Raw genomic sequence first — 10310 nt, forward strand, 5'->3', positions numbered from 1 at the left:
GGGATTTTAACCCCAGTCACCAGCATGCAAAGCCATGGCGGCACTCAATATACTATTTAATTACCATATAGTATTTACTTATAACTCTGTTTAAGAGTTAAATATAAATCCCTGTTTTTTGTGTAGTAAGTTAACAGTCTTTATAGCTGATGTTATGTTTGGTTGTTATTCAAAAGGTCCAAATTATGGATGTGATGCTTTCTGAAAGAGATTATTGGGGTTTAATAACTATGATTTCCAGTGCTGTAGTGATTAGTAACAGGTCAGAGTTTCTGAGGAGACCCACAGGCGGTTGGTACTGCACCAGAGGGGGTGGCCAAGAGTGCTCAATCTCATAGAACTCAAGCCCATCAACAAGCTCTATTCCTACGGCAAGGCTGAGCCTCAGCTGCCTGAAACGGATCTTGAAGATCTTTAATTGTGCACACAAAATATGTTGCGTTTAATGCGAGTCATTATGAGTGAAAGGGGTTACTGTGCTGTTGCACCAAACTGTACTCAGAGGCAATCTTGACTGCACACTGCTGAGTCAAATGAGTCTGCTGGAGCATGCTGTGTGTATGTGTATGAGCTGTTTTTAGTATGTTCGCATTGGCTTGTTATGGAGCATTCTCCCTGAGGTAAAGATGTGAATGCCAATCCATCCAACTCCCAACTGGACAGCTTGACACACACACACACACACACACACACAATCAAGCAAGCACACACACACACACATCTCGCATGTCGTGATCTCCCTCTGCGCTCCTGGCTTTTCACTGTTGTGTATTATCTTCAAGCATGATGCACTGAAATGCCGTAGCCAGAGATTACTGACATGATTATACCTGACTGCAGTCACCCACGCACACATACATACAAAGACTTGCTGACCCTCAAGGCCAGATGCTGTTTTTTATGCTTATACAAAATATTACAAAACATAAACAATGAAAAATGCAATAGCGTGCACAGTAAGCTTGGCTTTTGCAGCTGTTACAGAAATCTAGTGTGTATGTATATTGTATTGTCAGACGCCACCTTTCATTTATTTAATTTCCAGTCAAAACAGCTATTAAATATGTTATTTACGTTTCAGCATCAGGAAAAAACAGAAAACATATATTTAACAGAAGCCTCAACAACTAAATGCAGTATTCATTTTTTCTGTGTTTAGTGTGTCCAGGCCTTGCCTGTATTAGAGCTTCCATTCCTTTTGAGCAGTTTGCTGTCAGCTTTTCAAAGAAATCTGTAGAGTAATCTCTATTACATTCTGTAATGGACTCTGGAGTGGACAGTCCACTGTTAGAAAAAGACCAGCTGTTTTGAAATTGCTCTCTTTTGTCTATTTCCTTTCTCAGTAAAGACGTCTTGATAGCTACACATCCTTTCAGACCCATAGCGCTGAGTTGTCTTCTTACAGTAGGAGGACTGAAAGAAACACCTGCTGATTTTTTCACATCTGTGAAAAGTGCTGTTTATCTGATAGGGGCAGTTTTGGTGGTCCTCCAGGTCGTGCACAGTTGTTCAGGAGTCCTGTTTTCTTTGTAGCTTTCAATCATTTTTCTTTGACTTTCTCCTTTAATATGCAAGTGGAGTATCTTCTATCTTTTCTCATTATCCTGAAAAATGAATAATATGTACTCGATGGCCATTTTGACTGGATGAATGAAATGAATGAAGAGTGGTCTCTGCCTTCTGCCCAGTAGTGTGATAGCGTGTGCATTTAGTTCACTTGTCCTTCTGCATTACTGTAGGCAATGACCTGTTCCTGGTGGCGGTACATGAATTGGGCCACGCTCTAGGACTGGAACACTCCAATGACCCCACCGCTATAATGGCTCCCTTCTACCAGTACATGGACACAGAAAGCTTCAAGCTGCCACATGATGATCTACAGGGCATCCAGAAAATTTACGGTATAGTTTGAATAATACTGAAAATCCTAGCTATTCTAACACTGTTAAACATTGTTTCCCGTTCTTTGTTGATAAGTGTGTCTTTAAAAGAATGTCCTTCTTATATATACCATTCATTTAAATTAGGGGTCCAGTCTTAACCACAAAGGGCAGCAGTGGCTGCAGGTTTTCATTACAGCAAAGCAGGACCACACATGCTCAGTTGTTTAAAGACTGACAGATTAAACGAATGAAATCAGGTGTGCTCTTCTTGTTTGAAATGAAAACCTGCACCCACACCGCCCCTTTGTGGATAAAATTGGACACCCCTGATTTAAAGGACCCATGTAATGAAAACAGTAAATGTCCTTGGTTTTTCCTGAAATGAAAGTGTTTGATTTACTGTGGCTTCTGCTGTCTTGTTCCACACTGTCCAGTCCTAAGTTGTAAAAACAGGTCATTTTGAATTCATCATGACTGTGATGTCACAAACATGAACACATTTACATATGACTGCCCATTCAGCCTATGACAGCTGTACCATCCAGTCATGTGGAAGTGATGTAGTGTTGTTTCTGCAGACAGTCTGTAGCAGAGCAGCAGAGCATTTGCTGTTCTTGCCAATGGAGCATTTTTAGCCTTCCAAAGCATTTGCACATCCCAAAGTAGTGGCTGAAGTTTATTTTAATCACTGTCCCTCAGGATTTCAGTCCAGAATTACAAGTTTGCTTCATATTTCAGCTCAAACTGGTTTTTCAGTGAGGCACAATGTAAGGCAGCCAATCAAAGCAGAGGTAATTTACATATACCAGTCTTAAAGGGCATATTTACCATTTTTATTGCTTTTTTGTTGTATTTGTTATATAAGCTGTCAGTGTGGTTTTGTGTACCAAAAACATAATACATAAATGACCATTTCCAGCCTCTGTTTATCCGTCAGAATTAAACAGCCTGTTTTTAAGTTGCCTTGATAAAGCCAGTTTACTCTTCACTTTTTTTGTAAAGGTGTTCACAGGTTACAAATTTTAGAGTAGAACCACAAAATCTTGCAAAAAAGGAGTGTCTACACAGAAGTAGTATCCTTGTGCTTTTGGGATCACACATATTGTTTTTGCACATTGTTCAAACACAATTTTTTTGCCCTAAGAAATGAATGTTCAGAAAGCTTGTAAGCAAACTGTTTCACAAAGGTCTGTCACACTGCCTCTCATAGACATTACATACCGACTCACATACATACTAGAACATATTTGTACATATATATTAGCAACCGCATAGGAGATCATATCTACGGCCTAGAAACACCTTAGCAACCACCTGGGATACCATAGCAAATGGCCTAGCAACACTAACCTTTTAACCATGAACCTAGTGTTCCATAGCAATTAGCTTTGCCAGGCAAACATTTTACACACAATGGTAGATATAAATGAGCTCTTTTCTGATGTATTGTGTTTTGTTCAAAAAGTCCAGGCTGAAACACTCCTCATAACTTTAACATGACTGGGTGTTAAACTCCTATAAACTAAACTAAACTACTATAGTCTGGACAGGCATATATATGGAAATATGTTTGCTTTGACATCACAAAAGCAGTGAATTCAAAACAGGCTGTTTCTGCTGCGTAGACCATGCTGCTGAGCAACCGGTGCTTTTTAAAACTTTTAACAATGTTTACATACTATATCAAATGCTTTTATTAAAAAAATGGAAACTTTGGCTTTCCATGATATGGGCCCTTTAAAAGCACATTAATAAAAACAGCTTATTTAATTATAAGAAATAAAGAGAAGTGAAAATGTGCGATGTTGAGGTGGACATGTGAAAATGTGCGATGTTGAGGTGGACACGTGCGGAGACAAGCGAGATTTATTATGGGCAAATCCAAAATCAGGGTCAAGACAGTCCAGGTTTAACAAGCCAACACGGAGAAATGGAGGGAAAGACATAACGAGATAAACACAAAAATCCAAACATATCAAACGAAGACCAACACAGACCAGGGCAAACACAGGGCTTATATAATAGAGGCAAGATGAGGGACATGTGGGAAACAGGTGGTAACAATCAGGGGAGGAGTCAGACAACAAGGGGGTTGGACTGAACCAAAACAAATGCACATGGAAGATCAAAAGGTAAACAAAAAGTACATGGAGAGTGGGAGGAGCCAAACATGACAAAATGATGATCTCAAAATGAATTATGTAAAAACATAATCCATAAAAACACTCAGACCATATACAGGGTTAAAATAGACTTTATAAGGTAGTAAAATGTCTTTAAACATTCTATTATATGTACTATGGTCTAGTTGATATTGAAAGACTTGGTAAAAAAAACGGCACTATATATTAGCTCCTTTCTGCAGGCCTCCTATTGACCATCCTACCAATGAAATGAAAATCAATTAATCAGATAATTTTATGAAAAATTGCATTTTATGGCTGCTGTGAAAAGGGATTAAACTAATTCTGAATAGTCCGCCAGCCAAACATAACACTGAATAATAATGAAGTGCCGGAGGATGGTTAAAGTATTAAAGTCACTGAAAAGCCAATGCATTCATGTTTGTATTTTATCTAGTCGGTTTTAATATAATTGCATAATAAAAGCTACATTTTTAAATATGTGCATTGTTGCGCAGTGGAAATCTTTTGAGATCTGAAAGGATTGTTGAGGTCTTATTGTTTAGCAGCATATAATAAGACATATTGAGAGATTTCTGCTGGACACTGTGGTTTTATTCGCAATTTACAGTACCACAACATCTTTGGACATTTTGCGATCTTCTGATGATTCCAGGTCCCCCAGACAAGAACCCTCAACCAACCAGATTGCTTACGACAGCCCCACCTCCTCGCCTACACCCTCCATCAGATCCCCGAAAACATGACCGTCAGAGTCGTCCTCACCGGCCACCGCAGAGGTCCAAACCCTCACACCCCAACTCCAAGCCCAACATCTGTGATGGAGGCTTCAACACACTGGCCCTCCTACGGCAAGAGCTGTTTGTCTTCAAGGTAGAAAACACTGTAATTTTTCTAGACCTCTCAGCGTTAACCTGATTTGGTCTGCTTATCGTTACCAAAAGTGAAAGTGGTGGCAGTCGGGAAATGCGTTTTAATGTTTTAGTTCCTTATTGTTGCTGAAGAGAGAGCTGTTTGGCAAATTAATTGTAGTTTTAAATTATTCTGTGGGGACTGAATAGGTTTTATGTTGAAGATTCTTTGCAGCAGCTGTAGTAATCGTACCACCTTTACCGCAAAACATGACTATAATAATAATTAACAGTAATTCTTTATTTTTATATAGCGCTTTATCAAGGACCCAAAGACGCTTACAATTCAAAGTACATAAATAACACACTAACACAGACAACAAGAGCACAATACTACGAACAAAAAGACAAGGCAGCATATGGGAGGTCATATGAAAGAGCATAACAGATTGAGGGCAGGTTATGAGTGTGGTGGGGCAGACCAGTTATATAAGAAATGCTGGATAATGACAGGGTCAGACATTGAAGGCATGAGGGAGGTTATAAGCAAGTGCAAAAAGATAAGATTTCAGGTTAGACTTGAATATGGAGAGTGAATTTGATTGTCTGACCAGTAGTGGAAGAGAGTTCCAGAGTCTAGGGGCAGATCTGGAGAAGGCTCGGTCACCAAAGCCTTGGAGGTTAGATGGAGGACTATAATCTCTTTATTTGGAAAATAAATAAAAACGAAGTTTAGTTTATTAAAGTGTTTTTAAGGAAACCTTGAACTTGTTTAACTTGATTCTTCCACTAACTTAAGTCTAGAGTTATTAATGTCGTTCTTATATTTTTGAGTTACATTGGATAATTATTTCAATTAAATTACAGTATTAATTGCATAGTCATGTACTAATTAGTTTACATTCGATTTACGTTCTGTGAAAGGTTTGAGTCATTTGTTATTTTCATTGTGAAAATGTTTTATTACCATAAAACAAGACGGTACACACAGCATTATCTTTTCATCAGATTCAAACCATAATGAAATATCTCCAATTTTACTCATAAATACAGCATTGGTAAGGATTGAATGCTTAGATTTTATGTTTTCAACAAAATTTGTACACTTGTTTTAGTGAGCTACGATCAAGAAATATGTAATATTATAACATTCTCATGTTATCACCAGCAATAACTTCCCACACTCCCTTAAAAGCTCAGGCATATTACATGCTAAGGCTTATTATTCATATTATTTAAGGAAATCAGTTACAAATCATTTGAATCAATGTAACTTGATTTTTTCCTACAAAAATAAAACTACAAAAAATGTCATAATTGACACTGTTTTCAAATTAAACTGTGTTAACATTCACGAATCAACCTTCATGTTATGCTTCCTCTGATTAGGACCAGTGGTTCTGGAGGGTACGGGATAACTCAGTGGTGCCCGGGTACCCCATGCAGATCAGCTACTTTTGGAAAGGTTTGCCTCCCAAAATCGATGCTGTCTATGAGAACAGTGAGGGCAAGTTTGTCTTCTTCAAAGGTGAGCGCTCATCCTGGGAGATCAGAATCATTTATTTCATTTAGATAACATTGCATTTTCCTGTTGAGCTCCTAGATTATATCACATTAATAGAAAATCTTCTCAGACTTTATCAGTTGTTTTTTTTTTTTTGTAAAAATGTCTGACTGAAATAGATTTTACTTTGCAAGCCGTTTGTCTGTTATGTCTGTCTCTGGTCTTTGAAAGAGAAAAACTTGTTTCAAGTCATTTCACAGTTCATGTTTCTTTTGGTAAGCTCTGCTGACGTGGTGGATTTCTTTTCCTTCTTTCTAAAGGTCACCGTTTCTGGGTGTTCAAAGATACTACTCTGCAGCCCACGTACCCTCAGGATATCTCTCTATTCGGCAACGGCATGCCCACTCAGAACATTGAGACGGCAGTATGGTGGGAAGATGTGGCCAAAACCTACTTCTTCAAAGGGGACAGGTCAGTAAAACTGCCTGAGAAACATAATTGTTTCTTTATTCTGTTATTATATCAGTACATGAGTAAGAGTTAGCTGTGTTTTTGAAAAAAAAGTGGTTGCGTTTGGTCATTTGAGCTGCTCTTAATTAAATTAGGGCCAAGAGCATTTATTCATAATTATTGATAACAGCTATAAATGATAGGTAGAATTTATTTGTTTTTTTTCTATTCATTTTGTGTGCATGTAAGTGTTCTGTATTCCAACCCTTTATGTGAAACTCTACTGCTTGTTTTACTTCATTTATATGAAGCAGAGGAAATAGTATCAAGCACAGTATTTTACAATAGGGATGCTCTGAAATGTCAGCCACCAAACATTTTGGATGGAAGTGGTCAAAAGTGGCACTTTGGTTCTTCCGCCATAACAGAAAAAAGGCTGAAATTGTGAGCCTAAGAAAAAAAACAAACAAAAGAAATGTTAATAAACCATTTGAATTATATTGAAAATGAGAAACATTTAATACTAAGCAGACATATTCAAACAGTTTGGGCCGAAGCAGATCAACAGTGGAAAAACGTTGTCTTATGCATTTCGTGGTTCTGATGTACTTATCAGTTCAAGTTGCTGAATTAAGTTGACTGTAAGTAAAGAGGTGACTCTTCTCAATTTGGCCCAGGTACTGGAGGTACAATGAGGACATGAGGAGTATGGACCCAGGTTACCCAAAACCCATCACCGTTTGGAAGGGCATCCCTGACTCTCCTCAGGGTGCCTTCGTGGATAAGGCCAACGGTGGGAACTTCTCAGACATCTCGTTTAGTGGCAGCTGATCATTCATCATAGAACTTTGTTTCCATGTGTGAGCATACTATTGTGACATAGTGTTATCTTTGAAAATGGACAAAAGTTGCAAAACTCAGATTTGAAGATGACTACAACTATTTATAGCTATGCAACATGGCTATAAACTGTTTTGTCCATTATAATGATAACAGCATGTCCTACAGTGTCAGAAACCACATAAGCAGGTCTTTAACATAATTAGATGCAGTTTAGGGCAAATGCACAATGATTTATGCAAGTAGTTTGCACAATTCAGGTTAGTGGGTATAAACTTCCATCCCTTGTTATCTACATTAGCCTTGTAGCTCCAGTGCAAAACTTTGAATATGAATCATGTCTCTTCTAACTGACCATATTTGGTGTAAGAAGAAAATTTTGCATATTCAATTTTTGGACAAATGTTTGGTTTTATAGCATATCTGATTTCTTTTGGCCACCACAGGTTTCACATATTTCTACAAGGGGAAGGAATACTGGAAGTTCAACAACCATCGGCTGCGGGTGGAGCCCGGCTACCCAAGGTCCATCCTGCGGGACTTCATGGGCTGCGACGGTCTCCCCTCGGATCCAGACTGGGACTGGGGCCCGCCGCTAGATGAAGAGCCTCCACACTACGACCACGATGACGTGGACATTGTCCGCAAGCTGGAGAGCACGGGCGGCACTGAGAAAGCAGTGGCTATCGCCATCCCCTGTGTTCTGGCCCTCTGCATGATGGTCCTGCTGCACACGGTCTTCCGTGTCAAGAGGAAGGACACTCAGCGGCACATACTGTACTGCAAACGCTCCATGCAGGAATGGGTTTGAAAAGGAAAGGGTCAGATTTCCAATTCCAAAACTCTTTGTGGTTTGAGAAACCTACCTTAAATATGAGACACTTGCCAAAACCGGTTCTAGAACTTCAATCAGATTTGAGAAGGAAATGGTCCAAGACATTTTGTAATCTGAGAAATCTTCTTAAATACAAGGCACATAACACTGGTTCTCTCCAAAGGGGTAGCGTAGGACTTCTGTCAGATCTGCAAGTGACTCATACAGGAGTGGGTTTGAAGGAAAGATGCATCTGTCCCCATAAGACTTTGGCATAAAAGAAAGGGGCATGCCACATAAGTGGTGTAGAACATCTGTCAAATTAAAATCAGGTGAATGAGAGGAAGGACGGTGGAATGCTAATGTTCTCCACATGGTCTCCACTCTTCAGGAGCTGCTGTGTAGATGCTATCTGAATCCATTTTGAGACTTCAGAACTTCTCTCTCTTGTCAGTTCTCAAAGAAGCTCTGAACAAGTCATTTAAGGACGGGCTCAAAATGATGTATCCTTCAAGTACTTATGTATGTACTACATAAAAAGTGTGGACTCTTCTCATGTTCCTCCAGAATATTAATTTATGTTGACAGACTGATACCCAAACCAAATACGCCCTTTGTTTCCAAAGAGGATCGCTTTGCTCATGTTTAATATTCCGAGCAGTTTACCCTCTCTTGATCTTCGTTTGAGTGTGAATCGACAGTGCATTCATCTTCAGGTTTTAAGCTGTCTGTCTACAAGGTCATTCATGGCAATCAACCAGAAAAGAACTGCTATGGCAATCTCTGTCCAACAAAGAGATGTAAACTCTACCTGCAATATTTCGTTGAATGCCTTAACCACATATCTATGGAATTTCTTTTTTCTGTGTAACAGTGTACGTGTGCCTGTGTGAATGTCGCTGTGTATATGTATGATGAAGGACGTCAAGTGAGGGCCAGGTACAGTACATAATCTTCAAACATTTGAGAGGTTTGGAACCACTAGAATTAGCAAAGTAACTGAAAATGGAGTACGGGCTTCCATAAAACTCTGCAAATGTCCCTTAAAGTAAAACTTTAGAAGAAATTGTCTAACATTCGGAGTAATCCCTGAGTAATCCCTATTATATTCCGCAATACCATTTAGACCTTACAGACTGTCCATAATGTAATCATGTAGCTACATTGATCCATTGAAATGAGTATAGAGGTGTGCTACATTTGATACATGACTACATTGCACTAAACTAAAATACATCCAGTTGCAGTAATAGACCCAGTTAAGCCATATTGCACCCCAGAGTCACACTATTATACAGTTAACCCTTAGAAGTTGAGAGTTAGAGTTATGTATTTCATTGTGCTATTCAAGTCAAATGTAATTACGTAATTACTATGTATTACAAGGTGAGTTAATTTGCCCTTCCTTGTTTTGTAAAACAAGAATGTTGTTGCACCCATTGACGTTTCATTAAATTTAGATCATAATAAAATATGTCCTCTTCTATATATGTAAATCAATGTGGTATATATTGGAAGTTTAGACCCCCAATTTTTTTCTTCTTTCAATTAGCTGCAAGTGAAAAGTAATTAATGTAATATTTAGTAACACATAGGGATTTCTGAATCATATCAATATTGTCAGATAATTGATTACTACGTTTGTAACTCTGTTGGAATGTTTTACTTCTTCCATAATGCTAATCAAGGTAAATGTTTTCCCAGTCTCTACCTACAGTACTGTGCAAAAGTCAGAGACCTCCATTCAGTTATTTAATTCCACTTATATAAGGAAGAAGGGGGCAGTCATGGGCAGGAAGCTAGGGAACCAGCCCTGAGTCGACA

The 10310-nt window shown here is 38.7% G+C and overlaps 1 protein-coding gene across 2 annotated transcripts in view; it reads left to right on the forward strand.

The window, feature by feature from the left end:
• The window catches only part of mmp16b (matrix metallopeptidase 16b (membrane-inserted)), a 38144-nt gene extending 28070 nt beyond the window's left edge, over positions 1-10074 (forward strand). For both annotated transcript variants that reach the window (XM_017702500.2, XM_017702501.2), the window contains exons 5-10: positions 1740-1901; positions 4683-4900; positions 6268-6406; positions 6703-6853; positions 7510-7625; positions 8119-10074. In XM_017702500.2, the coding sequence (XP_017557989.1) occupies positions 1740-1901; positions 4683-4900; positions 6268-6406; positions 6703-6853; positions 7510-7625; positions 8119-8483 (1151 nt within the window). In that variant the 3' untranslated portion in view covers positions 8484-10074. The remainder of the gene's footprint in view (positions 1-1739; positions 1902-4682; positions 4901-6267; positions 6407-6702; positions 6854-7509; positions 7626-8118) is intronic.
• Positions 10075-10310: the final 236 nt, after the last annotated feature.

Source organism: Pygocentrus nattereri, chromosome 19 (assembly GCF_015220715.1).
Source record: "Pygocentrus nattereri isolate fPygNat1 chromosome 19, fPygNat1.pri, whole genome shotgun sequence".
Lineage (NCBI taxonomy): Eukaryota > Metazoa > Chordata > Actinopteri > Characiformes > Serrasalmidae > Pygocentrus > Pygocentrus nattereri.